This window comes from Dipteris shenzhenensis, chromosome 17 (genome assembly GCF_047967505.1).
Source record: "Dipteris shenzhenensis isolate YYH24624 ecotype China chromosome 17, Dip_SZ_1.0, whole genome shotgun sequence".
NCBI classification, from domain to species: Eukaryota; Viridiplantae; Streptophyta; class Polypodiopsida; order Gleicheniales; family Dipteridaceae; genus Dipteris; species Dipteris shenzhenensis.
This window is the reverse complement of record NC_141612.1, coordinates 8,542,153-8,560,327: the sequence shown is the minus strand read 5'-3', so window position 1 is coordinate 8,560,327 and position 18,175 is coordinate 8,542,153. Positions and strand designations below refer to the sequence as shown.

General features: G+C 42.3%; 1 protein-coding gene across 2 annotated transcripts; it reads left to right on the top strand.

Annotated features, from left to right (window-relative positions):
• The first annotated feature begins 242 nt into the window (after positions 1–242).
• On the top strand, positions 243–6,663 carry LOC147891635 (ARM repeat superfamily protein). 2 transcript variants are annotated; one of them, XM_087388372.1, is made up of 7 exons: positions 243–585; positions 708–799; positions 4,683–4,833; positions 5,069–5,196; positions 5,289–5,447; positions 5,679–5,861; positions 6,113–6,663. In XM_087388372.1, exons 1-7 carry the CDS (start codon positions 243–245, stop codon positions 6,335–6,337), a joined length of 1,281 nt encoding a protein of 426 aa, XP_087244498.1. In that variant the 3' UTR covers positions 6,338–6,663. The 2 variants fall into 2 exon arrangements, with proteins under 2 accessions (XP_087244498.1, XP_087244497.1); XM_087388371.1 differs by having other exon boundaries at positions 6,107–6,663.
• Positions 6,664–18,175: the final 11,512 nt, after the last annotated feature.

The window sequence follows — 18,175 nt, the reverse complement described above, 5'->3', positions numbered from 1 at the left end:
GGGCGAGGCCACAACGTCATTGTCCCCTTGCTCTTAAGTTTGAGGACCTTCCCAACCTCATTGTATCACGATTCAGAGGTGCTTTAAGTCTCATAGATCCTTTTGTCTTTCAAACACATTGTATCAGATTGTATGGATTATATCAGGTTCTTTCAGTCTCGTAAAGATCAGATTGTATCAGATTGCAATAGGAGCAAGCACCTGATTGTATCAGATTGTGTAAGGAGCAAGCACCTGATTGTATGAGGTTCTTTGAGTCTTATAGATCTTTGAGTCTTTGGAACACATTGGATCTATCAGGTTCTTTCAGTCTCATAGATCTTCCCTGTGTCTATCGATCAATCCAAGCCATGAAGCTCCCACTCTCCCTCTTTGCCTTCTCCCTTTGCCTCTTGCTTCTCATCTCCTTTGCGCATCAACCCTCCTCCGCCTTCAACCTCTCCTCCCTTACTTGGTCCACCTCCATCGATTCCCAGGAATTGGAACGCCAGAGCGACCTCAACGAGCAGTCTCTCTCGCTCGTCGACGATGGCGCCCAGAGCGCCGGTTTTAGCTCCTTGGACGGCATGCTTCAATGGGCGATCGGTGTGTGCTTGTTCTTGGATTGATCCCATCGTGGGAATGAATTTGGTCTTATTTATCACCCCCCTTCGAAGAATGCCTTGCCAGCCAAAAATTAAATGCTTATTTCTGTGCAATTTTCTCAGGGCACTCGGACCCTGAGAAATTGAAAGGAGCAGCGCAAGAAGTGCAGAACCTTACTCCCAGTGAATTGGAAAAGCGGCAATCTGAAATAAAGGTGAATTCCCGCTCTCATATTGATCGTTGCGTTTGTACACTAAGTCCTTGATTTTGATGCCCTCTTCTCTGTCTTCAAAAAAACTCAATTTTGATTTACGTGTCTTACGAAATGGCTAGATCTTCTCAAGGACAGGTAGATTTTCTTGTGCGTCATTAATGCAAAGTTTGTTTTTAAAATGCTGTCCTGCCTCAAATTTGCTGATTACTCGTATTCTGAACTTTGATACGCAAGACGTCTTCTCATTCATGCCTCGTAACGATGGGATACGTATAATTGAGTTTACCAAAGGGAATGTCGGTTTGTGGCATGCCCGTACCTCGATCGTTATGTTTAATTCCCAATAACATTCGATTTGTCAGAATCAGCACGCAAAAGGCATATACTGCAGTTTTAGATATTGTGATATGGGCACAGAGAAAGAGGGGCCATGGACGGTTTGCGGTAAAGGATAGTGTGTGTTTTGGAGGCCTTTTTCAAAGCTGTTGGGGGGGCATTATGACCCAGTCTCAAGGGCTGGTGGGCCAGGCCATTTATGGCCCTGACCCTGGTCGGGTCACACCGACTTTGGAGGTCGGGTCAACCGACCAGCCTGGTCGGTCAACTGACCCTGGGGTTGGCCTATGTGGCAGGCTATTTATAGCCCTGCCCTCTCTATTGTTCACCATCTCTTCAAGAGCATTTCTCTCCTCTTTGGTTGTATTCCCCTCCCACATATCCAGTTGCCATTGCCTCTATTTGTGCAGATTGTGTGTGTGTGTGTGTGCATTGCCTCCATTGCAACTGGGATTATGGACAGTGCTACTGTTACTATACGCAGATGATGTGGTTCTCTTTGCATACAAACCGGACTCTATGCTCAAACTACTAAAGGTGCTCAAGACTTTTTGCAGTGAAAGTGGGCTGAAGTGAATGTAGGAAAAACAAAGATGATGGCAGTATGTACCAATCAGCCTGAGCATCCTCCTGAGATCACTTTTGATGGACAGATTATTGAATATGTCAGTGCCTTCAAGTATTTGGGGATTGACATCCCGGCGGATCACAGATGGTGGCAATGCATACATAGAAGGATGGATACTGGTTGGGGGAAATACTATGAGGTTGAGAATGACTGCAGGCACACTGACACCAGGAATTGGAAAATTCAAAATGTATTGTTTGATGCATATGTAGTGCAGACAGTGTTATATGGAGTGGAAGTATGGGGAGCAGCATCTACATGGAATGAGATTGAAAAAATGCAGAAAGCATTTCTACACAGGCACCTTGGTGTCAAACCCACTACCCCATACTCAGTGCTTCTATTGGAAACAGGTAGGAGGCCGATCGAATTTCATGCATTGATCATAGTTATGCAATATTTGCTAGAGGTGCAGCAAATGTCACTAGATAGACTACCTTATGGAGTATGGACTGCCAGCACAAAGCTTCAAAAGAATCACAAAAGTAAGATCATTTGTACAGGGTGGGCAACAGACATAAGGAAATGGTTCAGCCGATGGAAAGTAGATGCATACTTGACCATGCCGCCTGAAAAGGTCACATGCAAGAATTTCAAATGTCCCTATTGAGCACTTTGCAGACCCACTGGTTGACAAATGAAAAGAGGACAAAGCTGGAGTATTATCAAGACAACATAAACCCTTCATGTTGGTCTACATACATGTCCATAGAGGCCTCTATTAGCCCTACATTAGCACACCTATTCCCCTTCTCTATCGCAGAAATATAGCCAGGTTTCGCACTAGATCTCATATGCTTGCTATAGAGAAGGGAGCTTGGATGCGTCAGTCCAGACACGCCAAAGTTTGTACTCTGCGACTTGTAGTCAATTGAGATGGAGGCACATGTGGCTTTACAGTCCCCCCGATATGCACATATCAGGGAGGACTACCAGCAGATACTGGCGGACTCCGCTCAATTGACATCAGTTCTCTCTATTGTCTCTCCGACAACATTGGGATCTTTTGTCACCTGTCTTTTTACATGTCGTCAAGAACTCATAGATTCCTGAACCCTCTTTTTGAGGAGACTTTCTTTACATTGTATTGAGATGGTCCCATGGGTCATTTTTGGCCCTTCATGGATGTTAATAAATTCTACTTCTACTTCTCTCTCTCTCATGTATGCTTCTGCACTACACACCACTCTCACAGTTTTCAGGTTTTAAGGCCAAAATATAGGTAAAATTACGAATTTGAAAAATTGCAGAGATATCTCTCTCAGGTAAATTAAAAAACTTAAAGTTCCATTGCATGTGTTCGCTAGTTTTTTGTGAACACTGAGACAGACCCGATGAGTAGATCCGCAGATTGGGCCCAGGGGATTGATGGTAGATCTTCATGGTGTTACTTAGTGACAGTCATAGTGCTATTGCAGTGGCACCAAATCTTCTGTTTCATGCAGACACCCAACACATTGAGGCTTGAGAGAGTGCATGCAGGAGAGATCTGTTTGATCTATTGTTGTATACCTTTTTTGCCAAGGCACTATCCAGAGAAAAGTTTGAAGCGTTCCGCAAGGCCTTGGGCTTACTTGCATTTACATACTGCAAATGGTGGTTAGAAATTTTGTTTGAGTTTAGTGTTGAGTGAATTTAACTAACACTAGGGTTTACCTAGGGGCGTTTCATGTTGACCGCCCTTTGTACTTTCATTCTTAAAACGATTGCATCATGTTTTTGCTCTCCCCTCCATCTCCACTTCTCGCAGAAGAGAAGAGAGATGTAAGGGCGAGCAGATGGAATGGCTACAGACAGGGCATATCATTGGGAAAAGGTTGTTACCTCCTTGGCCGGGGAAGTATTTGTTATGGAAATGACTGATCACGGGAAAGCATGTTCCCCCATTTCGTAACAGTGGAACCTGGTGTCGATTGAGTGAATGACCAAATACGCGGTGCCTTAGATCCTTGCTAGCTTTTTTAGATGTCATGGTTTACTTTCGAACCATTTTTGACTCCCTAAAAATATTTTAAGACATCCAAACATTGACTTTTGAAAGGAGGGTTGTTTGTTGGAGATCAGTTGAGTGTGTTGATCTTTAACGATGCTGATCCACATGGCAATTTAATGTGTACTTCTCAAGGATTTACCTTCTGCTGGTCTCTCTCTCTCTCAATCTTCCCCCAACACACACATACACAGGTCCATGATTTTACTTGTTAAAAAAGAATGGCGAAAGGTAAGCTTCAGGTTGACTTTCAAGCTAGCCATTACGTGCTCCATGACAAAAACAGACTATAACATATCGTGTACGATCGATAAATGAATGCAAAGAGATGTGAACCTATCAAGTGAAGGCATTGCAATAGAGCTTAATCTACTTAGATTCACCATCAGATTCCCAATGAAAATGACAGCCGTGCTACCCACCTCAGTTTGTGCTTCTCTCTTGTCCATGTTCTTGCTAGTTTTTTCTGTTGCCACTCCTTTTTATCAATTTGGATTCTCTGGGTGAAGTATAATAATCTTCTGTTGCACAAAGATTTTTGTAGCTATGCTGAGCTTGCATGCTCTTCACGCTTTTTCATTTCATGCATTTTGACTTCGTTTTTCTAAATTTGTGAATGTGTTTAAGTTGAATTTTTGTTTAAAGTGGCAAAGCAGGCCAACTTTCTTCTCTCTTTTAATATCACGGACAGATAAAGTTTTTCCTGCATGAATAATGGGTATTAAGAACACTGCCATCTGAGATAGCGCTACGTTCTTGTGTGCATTGGGACTAAATGGGTTATGGTCATGTCCTCTTGAGGACTGGGTCTGGAATTCTTTACAACTATGTTCTGCAACTAACTCTGTATGCTTGAGAGTTTATTGACATTTTCAATCTGAGATAGTGATTCACTGATTGGCATGTCATTGTCTTTGGTTGATTGACAGGAACTGATGGAGAGATTGCGAATACCTTCAGATGCAGAGCTGATGCAAATTGCAATTAAAGATCTGCAGAATTCTTCTTCGACAGTTGAATATAGGCAGCGAGCATTGCAAGAGCTTCTTGAGCTGGTGGAACCAATTGATAATGCAAATGGTCAGCAACAAGTTGTGTTGTGTAATATTGTTAACTGAAAGTCTGATGATACAAGTTGCCATTGAGATCTATTTTTTTCAGTCTGATCTGTGATTCTATAATTTTTTAAATATTTATAATGTAACGAATTTGGCAATCTCGCTATCATCGGTGACCCAACCTCTTGTATCGAGTAAAGGATGTGGCTTGTCCCTGGGTTACTATCAAGCTTGACTAGTAATTCTTGCAATTGCAGATTTAAGCAAGCTGGGTGGTCTTACTGTAGTTGTGAAAGAACTTGATAGAGCAGAAGAGGATTTGAGAATATATGCTGCATGGATACTTGGAAAGGCCTGTCAGAACAATGGTGTTGTCCAAGATCAGGTCAGAGCAATGACTTTTTGCACTAGGAGCATTACTGTTCTCTTAGAAATTCTGAAGCCTCATTGTGGGTCTGGTCGCTTTTGGATGTGCAGCTTCTTGAACTTGGAGTGCTTCCTAGACTGATGGAGATGGTACGCTCCACTTTTGCAGAAGAGGCTGTGAAAGCTCTTTATGCAGTCTCTGCTTTGATTCGAAATCATCCTGCTGGTCAAGAGGCATTCTATCTTCAGGGAGGGGCATTGTTGTTAGAGGTATTGTACACAAGGCATAAAAACTTCCAGACGTTTGCCATCTTTTAATTATAAATCCTCTTTTGTACTGACAATTTGCAATCTATGGAACTCAGTGTTTAGTGTAGGTTGCTGTGAAATATTAATTCGTGTTGGTTTTGGACTAAATTCAATGGTTCAAGCATGTAGTTCCTGGGACTTGGTAGATTTGTATATTCTTGCCTCAAGAAAGCGTACTGGGGTTTATGACAGGACCTGATGACGGATGGAAGCTCGGACATACGTCTTCGTAGGAAGTCTCTCTTCTTGATTGCAGACTTGGCTGAGCAACAACTGGAAAGTGGTGGAGCTCTCAGTAAATATCAACCGAGTAAAAGTCTTCTCCTGTCGATCGTTAAGCTGATAGTGGCACCTGATCTCGACACACAAGAAAAGGTTAGCGTATTCAAATTTTGTTGCTTTGGGTCCAGTATTACACAATTTTTGAGTTGCATGTACGTTCTTGACGATGTGTTACTGTATTTAAAGGGCCTCTGGGAACTTTTTCCCACCTCAAAGATAAAACAATTCTTAATATCCAATTGTAATATATCCCTCTTCTTTATGGACCAGTGCTGTTCTTTGTTCATCTTTTGAACCTTTTTCTCTTGTGGTCCTGATGGTTCTGTTTGCTTTGAAAGATGCAGGCTTTAATGGCCATTCAAAGTTTAGGCCATTCAAGTAGTGAAGCACATAAGATCTTAAGAGATGACTGTGAAGTCAAAGCTGCTCTGGAGAAAGTACAGCTTCAGCTTGATGACTTGATACATGTTGAAGATCAGGTTGATTTCGCAAGGGATATGCAAGCTCTTTGTCAAGCGTTACAAACCATGTTCACAGAGGATCTAGAAGCCAGAACTCCGAGCAATTGAAATCCTTCTAATGATGATAAAAATTTTTAACATAAAATTTTGTTCCAATACCTAAGTTGAGAAGATAATGAATTGTTTTATTTCATGGGATCTTACACGCCATGCTTGAATCTTCACCCTTCATTCTGCCAAGCACACAATCTACTTGGAAAATTGTCTTCATTGTATCTCAGAGATTGCAGTGAGCTGGCTACTTCGTAGAGTTATGATTTTTGACATCAGCAGTTTCAAGAGAAGATTTTGGAAGCATGGAGAAATCTCCATGAGCATGATTTCACAGCTCTGTGGGTCTCTAAGACTATGGAGAATTGTATATTACATTAACATCCGTGAATGGAAAAAGACTAAAGGAGTTTTAGTTGTTACGCTGGTTGAACTGGAGAGAGAGAAGCACTGGATATAGGTTGGTTTGCTTTTTAAATATGAAATTCTCTCTATTTGTTTTACCAAGAGGAGAGATTTATTGGCACTGCCCCACTATAGGCAGGCTATAGCAATGAGAAGGATGCCCTTGGACAGTGGGAGAACTTGCTAATCTCATGATAGAATGGTGCAGTTTTTGCGATGGATTTTACTTAAAAGACGAGGAGTGAATCGATCTTTTGGGACCTCTCACTTACGATCCCCTCTTGAATTGTTCCTAGGAGTGTCTTGATACATTTGGGTCTTCCTTGATTTGGTCCTGACAATACGTCTATGCATCTCCATCAACTTGGCAGGCTGATTTCCTTCTCTTATTTTCAGTCTTTCGATTCCAAGCGCAGGGCAGTGAACAGCCTTGACAATTCCATCAACTAGGGCTCTAATTGTGATTGATGATCCACTTGAGTTCCGGCTCGCTTGACTTCGGCATCATTGTGGGCCTCCTGCTTTTGTAGCTGTTTGCGGATGCAGTGCTCTTATGAAATTGCGGGTTGCGGTGTGCTGAGTTGCTTGAAAATGGAAACTTTGGATCCAAATTCTTTAGCTTCCAGCATTCCTCCTCCTTTGCAGCACAAGTTCTGTTGGACCCTGGACTCGTTCAAAGATGAAACCAGCACTGGGCTCATAAAAGCCACTAGCATTTGTGCTCCAGATGTAGAGGTGGTTTTAGTGAAAGCCACCAGCCATGACGAAGTCCCAATCGAGGAGAAATAGGTGCAGGGAATCCTTCCTCTCTTTTCTTATTCAAGGGCCTCCATGAAACCCACAATTGAATTGTGTCTTTCTTGAAGGCTCTAATGCACTCTACTGTTGCCTTAGAGTGGGCAAGTCTTGCTTTTGTTGGGAGGTCTTGCTTGTTGGGAGGGCGGAGGGGCATAAGAGTGAATCTATGCAATTTTGGAGATGACCAGCATTCATATAGATACTCCAGAGTCTTAAGCAGCTTCTAACAAGTCAAAAAATGGTGATGTCTCACATAAGATGTGTTGTGCAATGACCAAGATGCCGATTGTCATAGATAGGTCATGCAACAACGTATTCATTAAGGACATGAAATTATGCACAAACATTGAGTGTATCAAAGAAAACTAACTGAGAGGTGTGGATAGTGGATGATGCCGAGATCAAGGGGTCACCTCATGCAGCTCGATCTGGTGAATGCTCTATCCATGTATCTTGTAAGAATATGGGGAAACCTCATTGATGTGGAAGGCATGCCCCCCTCTATCAAGCAGGCCACCATGCCTGAGGTGAAATCTCGACAATTACTCTGCATTTAAGTCATTATCCAAAGGGATCCTAGCCAGATCCTCTTACACATGGGCAACTTCATAGGCAATGTGGGATCTCTCCAAGACACCATCCATGTAGCGATGGTAGTGCCCATCCACACATCTACTCTAGCCAGGCGCCTATGGGTAAACCCCCATGAGCAATCAATTAGAAGAAATATGAGGTTTATTGTGGTCAAAGTCTAAACCATAGCCATGTCCAAAAACGAGATCTAACCTCTTGGGACACCTGCTACTTGACATAGTGTCTCTCTTTGAAGGGGTCCAAGAAGCTCATGCCTCCATTTGTAGGCACTGTCCTCTCTGTGTCATGTGAGAGGAAAAGGCCACCTCATCCACTTTCTCTATGTGGCGTACTCTTGATGGCAAAACCACTCAGCTAGGTCCCACTAGACCTCCCAAAGGGGCCAGCCCTCCCAAAGCCAGAGGCACCATCAAGGGGCATCCTAGTCTGGGATGTTGGAAGGGTCGATAAACCATGCCTTGCAGCCCAACATCCTGATCAGCTACAAGTGAAAGCAAATCTAGGCTTCCATCCACCTCTGGGTCTTTGGATGAAGGAGACCTCCAGGCTTTACTCTAAAGAAGCTGGCTCGGTCACTACCTTGCCTAATCATAACCCTCAGAGGGACCCCTCTCCTAGAGAACCGGCCCAACCATTTACCATGTGTCCAAGTCTACAGTGCTACAATCCATGTCTTGGGATGGATGCATCGATCTCTCTCATCTACTGCCCCACTCCTCGAAGACGAGAAGAGCCCTCTACTTGCCTTTGCATCTGAGAAGAGCCTACTTCATGTCCCAAGGGATCTAGCTGGGCCGGTGTCCCACTGATACCATCCTATGTGTGTCTAATGTCTGAGCATACAGGTGTCTCGATCCCGAACGACCCATATACTTCGACACTTACCCCGTCATTGGGTGGTCTCTATCTATATCACAAAGAGAGAGGCAAGATTGAGCTTCTCAAACTTCTCTCATGAGGTAAGGCTTTTATGAGAAAATTTGATGCTTGTTCCTTGGAGAAACAATAAACTGGTTGAAGAGTTCCATCCTCCATCGATGTCATATGAAATGGTAGCGGGATTAAAGTGCTTTGACCTCTCATAATCTTTTGGATTCTTTGCCAATACAATGGAACTTTAACTATCACAAAAAGATCATGGTAGTATCATCTTGGACTCACCAACATCCTCTAAGAGCCTCCAAAGCCATATTGCTTCACAAGCACACCGTGCAATAGATATATACGTAGCCTTTGTTGTCAACAATGCCACGTGGCTTGCTTCTTCCTAGACCAAGATATACAATGAGTATTTAACAGGAATGTGTATTCTGAAATAGTCTTGCATTTTAGGCATCCTCCCTATATCACAAGCCTCTAAAGCTATGGTTTTGCATGTAGGCTCTCTTTGAGGTATGCCAACCTATGATTGGCTACCCCACTAAGGTATCTAAACATGCACTCCACCCCATTCCAATGGTGGACATATGGATTTGCCATCAACTTAGCTCAATAGCCCTTACTACATTGCAAATATCATGCCTATGTCGATGTCATCAAGTAGATGAGATTTCCAACTACTTGTCAAGAAAGTGTAGGATCTTAAAATTATGCACTCTGTAGCTTCAACACGTTGTGCTCAATCTCAATAGGCGTACTTAGAGCTATGGCATCCAACATCCCAAACTCATTAGGAAAAAATGGAGCTCATTTTGGGGGCTTTTAGGTTAGGCAAAAAATAGAGATCCGGATTCCAATTAGAGGGAGGCCAACGTTACGTTGGAAATGCTTTTTTCTTAGACTTTATCTCTCTAGAGACGCTCGACACACTAACATTTTGAAGTTCTTGCTCTTGTTTTCTAGTGTGTCATAAATGCTACATCAAATCCCGAATAGATAAATTGATATTTTGAAGTTCCCGCTCGAGCGTTTTTGAATGTGTCATAAATGTCTTCCCAGAGAGGTCCAAATGACCAAAATAGGTGCCTGACGAGAATGTGCTTAAGAAAGCGATTTGGGTACTTGGCCCCAGACCAAGTGCCCAGCACACTTCTGTCAGGCGCTTGTTATGGTCATTCGGACCCCTCCAGGAGGCCAAATTTAGTGATTCAAAAGTCATTTTGGGGATTTTTGCCTGCTCCTGCTGACACAATGGTGATGCCAAAACCAACAAATTCACAACCAAAATAGTAGAAAACCTTTTGGGTCCTTGGACATAACATTTATGACACACTAAAAAACGCTCGAGCAGGAACTTCAAAATGTTAGTTTATCTATTTTGCACTTTATATCTCCAATTGAATGCTTGATCGTATAAATTCGTGCTTCTCACTCTAGAAAATTTTAATTTTGGACCAAGAAAATTAGAAAATCATGAATTTCTTACATGGCCCCAAAATGAGCTCTGCTTCTTCCTAATGGCTCCAACATAGATTCAATATACCTTGTTTGGCTAAAAAATATGCCTTCCTTTGTTTGTGCTATCTCAACACTCAAAATATAATGCAAGAATCCCAAATCATGCATTTCAAATTGTCGAAGATGGACCTTGACCTTCTTGATCAACTTGTTGTTGTTGCTTGCTACTAATGAGGTCATCCACATAGAGTGCAATGATTGTGAGAGCATATGCATTTCCCTTCACATACATACACCCCATGATCATCAAGTTCACATGCATACACCCCATAATCAAGTTCACTTCCCTTGAAGCCTTCTTATTTGAAATAAGTGTCAATCTTGTTGTACCAAGCCCGTGGGGCTTGCTTGAGACCATAGAGTGCCTTCTTTAACTAGTTGCACACTAAGTCCTCAAATCCTTGTGGATGCTGCCTCATATATACCTGTTCTTGCAATTTTCCATTAAGGAAAGCAAACTTAACATCCATCTGATGCAAGTGTAACCCCATACTAAGAAAGAATACAACAGGTTGTTTTCATCCTTGTAAGTGGTGTAAATGTCTCCTCATAATCAATGCCCTCTTATTGAGCCTATCCTTTTGCCACCAATCTTTCCTTATACTTGTCTACACTCCCGTCAACCTTTTGCTTGGCCTTGTAGACCCATTTGCAACTAATGACATTATTTCCTTTAGGTGGTTCCACCAACTCCAAAACTTCATTTCTTAGAATGCTATTATACTCTTCTTCCCTCACATCAATCCATTCCTTGGATTTTATTGCCTTTCAAAAAGTGACAGGTTCTTTGACCTATGCCATGCCACACCTATAGGTTGTTTACACCCTTCTAGGCTCCATGTCCTTGACAATGTCCTCTGCCTCATCCACTAGCTTCTTTTCCCACCTTGGCATCTACTTGGATGATTTGGTTTCTTGGATAGATCAGCATGACCATGAGTAACATTCTACACTTGTGAGAATTTGCAAAAAGTCTAGGAGATACTCTCCCATTCCATGGACTGCTCCTACTCAGCTAAGTAGCATGTCATTAAATATTTTCATGGATGTCTTCAAATTTGTATATGTAGCATTTTCAACCACTTGTTTCTATGCTTTTCCATCTGATTCTACATAACCATGATGGCAAGTACCTTGCTTTACCTTCTCATCAAACACTACATCATCGAAAGCAAACATTTTGTGTGCTGAAGGCTTATTTAGGGGTTATAAGATTTATGTTCCTCTGCATACCCAATCAAAATGCATTTCTCATGCTTAGCATCAAACTTACCTCTCCTATCCTTTGATACATGAGCAAAGGCAATTGATCTTCAAATACTCTTAGATGCTAGACATTTGGCTTATGTCCACTCCATGCTTCCCCTGGTGTCATGTCATGTAAATCATTCATAGAGGACTAGTTTAACAAATAAACCGTTGTGCAAATTGCTTCTACCCAAAACTTGTCAGGCATGTCCTTTATTTGCATCATGCTCCTTACACACTCAGCAATAGTGTGGTTCTTCCTTTCCACTACTCCATTTTGTTGCTGTGTTTTAGGCAAGAAAAATTCTCTACATATTCCCCATTTCTTGCAGTACTCGATAAAGTCTTTGGAGACATATTATCCCCCATTGTCAAATCTAAGACATTTGATTCGACAACCTATCTGAGCTTCTGCCATGGTCTTGAACTCTTTGAACTTTGCAAGTAGTTCAGATAGTTCCTTCATGGTGTAGACAAATATCTTTCTTGTATATATATCAATAGATGTGACAAAGTATTTGCTATACCACCAAGTGATGGCATATATTGGTCATATACCCGTCAGTATCAGTATGCACCAACTCTAATGATCTCTTGGCTCTTCTATCTTGACCCTTGGGAAAAGGTTTCCTATGTTGTTTTCCATAAAGGCATCCTTCACACAAAGCATCCTCCTTGACTGAGGGGAGTCCTTTCTTGCATCCAACTACATGGATTTGAAATGAAGATTCCCATACCTTTGGTGCCATAACTGAGAATCTATGTGCAACCATGCATGCTCTCTAACCAGGGCTTGTGATTGCCAACTTATAAAAAATGCCATCTTTCAACCCATGTCCAATCGTCTCTTTCTGAGTGACCAAGAACACCTTGGTGAGGTTGGGGAAATTTTCCAGGTGGAGGGTGAGGATATACACCTTGTTGAGGGTAAGCATCTAAGGGAGGACCATACATTTGAGGTGGAGGCGGTGGATACATCATCAAAAGAGAGTTCTAGTCTTGCAATCAACACATTGTATTATTGATAGTAGATTTGTGGCAAGTCCCAGCACATAAATAACATCACAAATGAATTTTATCTTTCCATTTGGAAGCTCAACTAGTATGTCACCAATTTGTTTGACTAGAAGTGGATGATTATCTCCTATATGAACATCTCCAGTGCCCTTGTGAAGTGTCTTGAACCAATCACCTCTGTAACACATACGTTGTGATGCGTCGAAATCCACAATCCACAATTCTCACTCAATTTTCTTTGATGCACTCAATACTATGTATAATTTTGATGTCTTTAGTATGTCTAAGGTCTCTGCGTGACCTATTTGTGACAATTAGCATTTGTGACATTGCACAACACATCCTCCATTCACCCCTTTCTGACCCATCAGAAGCACATTTTACTTCTGTTGCATGTGCCCTCTATGGTTTCTTGCCATTGTTGCCATGTCTAGCCTTTGGCTTGCTATGGCATTCTCTCGCAATGTGACCCCAGCTTACCACATTCATAGCATTCAATTTTGCTCTTTGTAGATGGCTTTTGCTTAGCAAAAGACTCATGTCTATGTTGACTTTGAATTGTCTCACGATGCTATCATCATGATGTGCATTCCTTTGAGGGTTTTTGCCTTTGAACTACATATTGTGCATCTTTGCCACCAGTGCGCCTTCAACGTGGTCATTCCTCAATCCTTTTTTTAATCCTCCTCTTGGAGCAATAGGCTTACAGTTCATATGACTTGATAGTTGTGCCTCTAGCAATCACTACCATCCTAAGGTTCTCATAGGATGGGGGCTGAACTTTGGAGTATTCTTTCCACAAAATCCACATCATCCATATCAAATCCATTCTTACTTAGTTTGCTTGAAGATATTCATCTGATTTAGATATTCAAACAAGACATCACCTTCTTCTATATGAAGATTTGCCAACTGTGTCTTCAAATTAGGGCATGGAACTAAAGTTTTGCCCTCATAAATGGACATAAGGATAGTCCATATCTCTCAAATGATATTGTAAAAGGAATCACTTGGGCAAAAAATATGTTCTTTAGGCATATTGTAAAAATATCCATTGCTTTGGCATTCAACTAATCAAGGATTATTTATGCAACATTTCCACATGTGGAATTCGATTCCATCGATCACAAGAGTGTTGGGCACACGACATTCACCCACGGATGTCATCTAATGTGAAAATTTTTTATGACTCAAAATTGCTCTGAATTTAGGGTCCTAAGCAACAAATTCTGCTCCCCAAAAATTGATGCCGCATAGGTGAGATATTTTAGCCTTATATTTTAAAAAAATGAACCTTGGAGCATGTGATTTTTGGGTCTCTCAAAGCATGAATCTAATCATCGTTTGACAATGATTATAAAGGTGAAGGTTGAGACTTTGAAATTTTCTTTGGAGCCTTAAATTTTTCACTTGAGAGGCTTTTGGGAGACTTTAATATATGGAGGACTACAAGGTCCTCAAAGCCCCTAGATAATCATCATTGATGATGACTAGAAAGGAGGACCTTCACGTGGAGAATTTTGCCTTTGGAGCTCCAAGATCCCTTGTTTACAATATTCTCAAATGGTTTTGAGGAGCACGGTATCTACAAGCCTTATTTGGCACATGCATAGAAAGTCTTGCTCGGCGCATTGTTCGACGAATGCATAGAAAGCATTTCTACCACTGAGATAAGATTCTCACATGGCATTTAGGAGGAAGATATATTAGGGGGGTTTCACACCCATCCACAGACGGGCGAGACCCTATCCGCCTCCATTTCAAGCGGAGTGCTGCATATGTCCATGCCCCTTTTCATATGAGGGCAGACGTGTTATGTTTAAGTAATTAATGTCACCAAATAAGGCATGGCCTACTCGTAAAGTTGTTAGGCTATGAGCTATAGGTCCCAGGTTCCATTTCTGGCACATGTGCTAATTGGATCTCCTTGCTCGAACATGCTCTTGGGCGTTGTGTTGAGGCCGCCCGAAATTCTTTTCCCACCTGGACGTGACTAGGATGCCTGGTAATTTTTTTGTCATGGACGGGTGGACAAGTGTGAACTGGCCTATGTGCCAACGCGCCCATTCATTGGGCACCACACTATTTGTCGTTTTGTGGGTGGACAGGTGTAAAATGCACCTTATATAACAAAATTTTAGCCTTGACTTTGCAAAAGACGTGTGGCAAGAGGGAAAGGGGGGTGTCCAAAATTTTTTAAATCTAGGTTTGGCAAATTTCCACCTCTCCATCAAGGTCTAGGGGTTGATGAAAACCATCCCTAGCCATACAACCAAATTGAATTACTTTCCAAAAGTCCCATCGCCATGCTCAATCAACTGCCATTAACGTAGAAGATGTCAGCAGGTCGCCATCAATGTAGAAGATGATCGCCGCAGGTTTCCATCAACATAAATAATGATGCACTATCATATGGAAGATGAATGAGCTGTCATTGTCCTCGCAAAGTCATTTTCTATCCCCCATGGACCTCAAATTTTGAGAAATACCTTTTCAACTTGCTAGAATTTAGGTAGTCCTCCATCTCAACTCCATCCAGGGTGGCTATTCTACATGTGCCTTGTGGAGTAAACTCCACTACATGATAGGGACCAATGCCCCTATATTTAAGTTTGTGCTTGGTGTTGTGGACATGGAGCGCCATGTCCCCTTCTTCTACGTCCTTGTTCTTGAGATTACGGTCAAACCATTTTTTGCACCTTGCCTTCTCCATGCGAAGGCAATACGCTGTGTGCAACCTTGTGCCCCTATATTTGAGTTTGTGCTTGGTGTTGTGGACATGGAGTGCTAGGTCCCCTTCTTCTAAGTCCTTGTTCTTGAGATTGCAGTCAAACCATTTTTTGCGCCTTGCCTTCTCCATGCGAAGGCAATACGCTATGCGCAATCTTATCTCATCCAGCCATTTAAGGTTAGTCAGACACTCAGCTAAAGTATTTTTAATGACCCTTTCCTCAATTGTGATGCATAGGCTAGGCACTACGTACTCCATTGGCATAATTGCCTCTACCCCAAATGCTAAGCTGAAACAAGTCCAGTTGGTTGCAACTTTGTATGACATTCGGTAGGCCAATAGTGCTACGATGAGTTTGTGCTCCCAGACCGGTACGACTGGCTTTGATTGTACAAGTTATGATCATGCAGTATGCTTTGTTTGAGCTTTCATCTAGGACATTTCATCTAAGGTAATATAGTGTGGGTTTCCTATGAATGATCATGAACTTGCTGGTTAGGATCGCTATTGTCTCATTGAGGAAATGGGTTCCCCAATCTCGCGGAGTATTCCAAGGGACATCCAAACCGTGTGTTACTTGTTCATATAAAAATTTAGCTATGGATCTCACATCAGCTTTCCTTGTAGCTCAGACCTCTACCATCTCTACCCATTTAGTGAAATAATCGGTATCAAGGATGACATATCTGGCTCCCATTCCCTTAGAGCTGGGCTTATAGGACCAATAAAATCTATACCCCATTTCTCAAAAGGTTGATATGTTATTATTCCCATCAGGGGCATCATATTCACCTTATGGGGGATTTTCACTCTTTGGTAAGGATCACAACGTTTGATAAATTCAGTTGCATCCCAAAAGCGGATCGACCACACCAAAGGCTTGCTTGTAGCACTTTGCATGTTGTGATGTTTGTAGCAAAGTGGCCACCAGGGCTATTTCTGAATGAGCTTCTTTGAGCACGTCCACATACTCATGTTTGCACAGGCATCCATGCATAATGCCATCCTGTCCCATGCAGTAGGGTTGGCCCGTGATTAGTGAGAGTGCTCTCAATGGAAGCAAGAACGGAAGAGGGAGAGAGAGAAACAGAGAGCCACACAAGTTTTGGTGGGTGCAGAACACCCTAATCTTCTTTTTCATTCATTTATATATGTGTTTGAGTATTGTACATAACCGTGGTAAAGGCACAGTGACCTTTAACCCCCACAACCTCCCACTTAAAGGACAATGTGCCTTTAAGGGAGAACAACCAAGAAGCATACTATCCAATGCCCATCAATACACGACAATACTCAAACCGCTGACTCGGTAGACTCTTCGTTAGCATATCTGTAGGGTTATCATCTGTATGAACCTTGACAAGCTCTATGCGCTTGTCCTCAAGTACCTCCCTGATGAAATGGTACCTGACCTCAATGTGTTTGGTCTTTGCATGAAAGACCGGATTTTGTGCTAGCTAAATAGCAGTCATAGAATCACTATGCAATGTCGGTACACCTGTATGAATCCCCAAATCTCCCACCAGCCAATCAAGCCATATATCCTCCTTGCAACCCTCTGTGGCTGCAACATACTCAGCCTCTGTGGTAGACAAAGTAACTGTGCATGAGACATCCACGACACTGCACCACCTGCAAAGGTGAACACATAACCAGAAGTGGATCTCCTACTACCCACATGCCCTGCATAGTCTGAATCTATGTACCCAAGTACACACATGTCTCCTCTACCAAAGCAGATGCACATCTCCTTGGTACCCTTCATGTACCTCATGATGCACTTAACTGCCTCCCAATGCCTCTTTCTTGGATTATGGCTAACAACTCCCCACTGCAAATGCAATGTTTGGTCTAGTAGCTATCATAGCATACATAAGACTCCCAACCGCTGATGCAGAAGGAACCTTGGCCATCATGGCCCTCTCCTCATCTGATTTGGGACTATCTATATGACTCAGTTTCACATATGGAGGGAATGGAGTACTCACTGCCTTCTCCCCCTCCATATTGAAACGCTGCAATACTTTTGTAACACTCCTTCTGTGAAAGCCAAAGGAGTTTCCTACTCCGATCACGCGTGATGCACATACCAAGAATATGACCTGCAAGTCTCAAATCCTTCATATCAAAGGCCTCATGCAACTTGGCCTTTAATGCATCTAGCTCATAAGTATTCTTTCTAGCTAATAGCATATCATCCACATATAGTGCCAGGATTATCAGGCTATTATCCTTACCCTTTTAGTGTAGAGGCAGTGATCAATTTCACTCCTTCTAAAACCCTGAGACCGAATGAAAGCATCAAACTTCTGATACCATTCTCCAGGCAATTGCTTAAGACCATAGAGACTCTTCTCCAGCTTGCAAACTAAATGCTCTTTGCCCTTTTCTTCAAGCCTTTCGGCTGCACCATGTAAATTTCCTCATGCAGATCCCCATGCAAGAAAGTTGTCTTGACATCCATCTGCATAAGCTCCATATCCTCTACTACCACTTGTCCAGGCATGCATCTAAGTGTGGTCATCTTCACAACCGTAGAGAATATCTCATCAAAGTCCACACCCCTTTCTTGCTTGAACCCTTTAGCGACCAAACGGGCCTTGTACCTAGGCACATCATCACCTGTGACCTTCATCTTGTAGACCCATTTACATGGCAATGTTTTCTTTCCATGTGGCAAAGAAACCAAGTCCCAAGTCTTATTC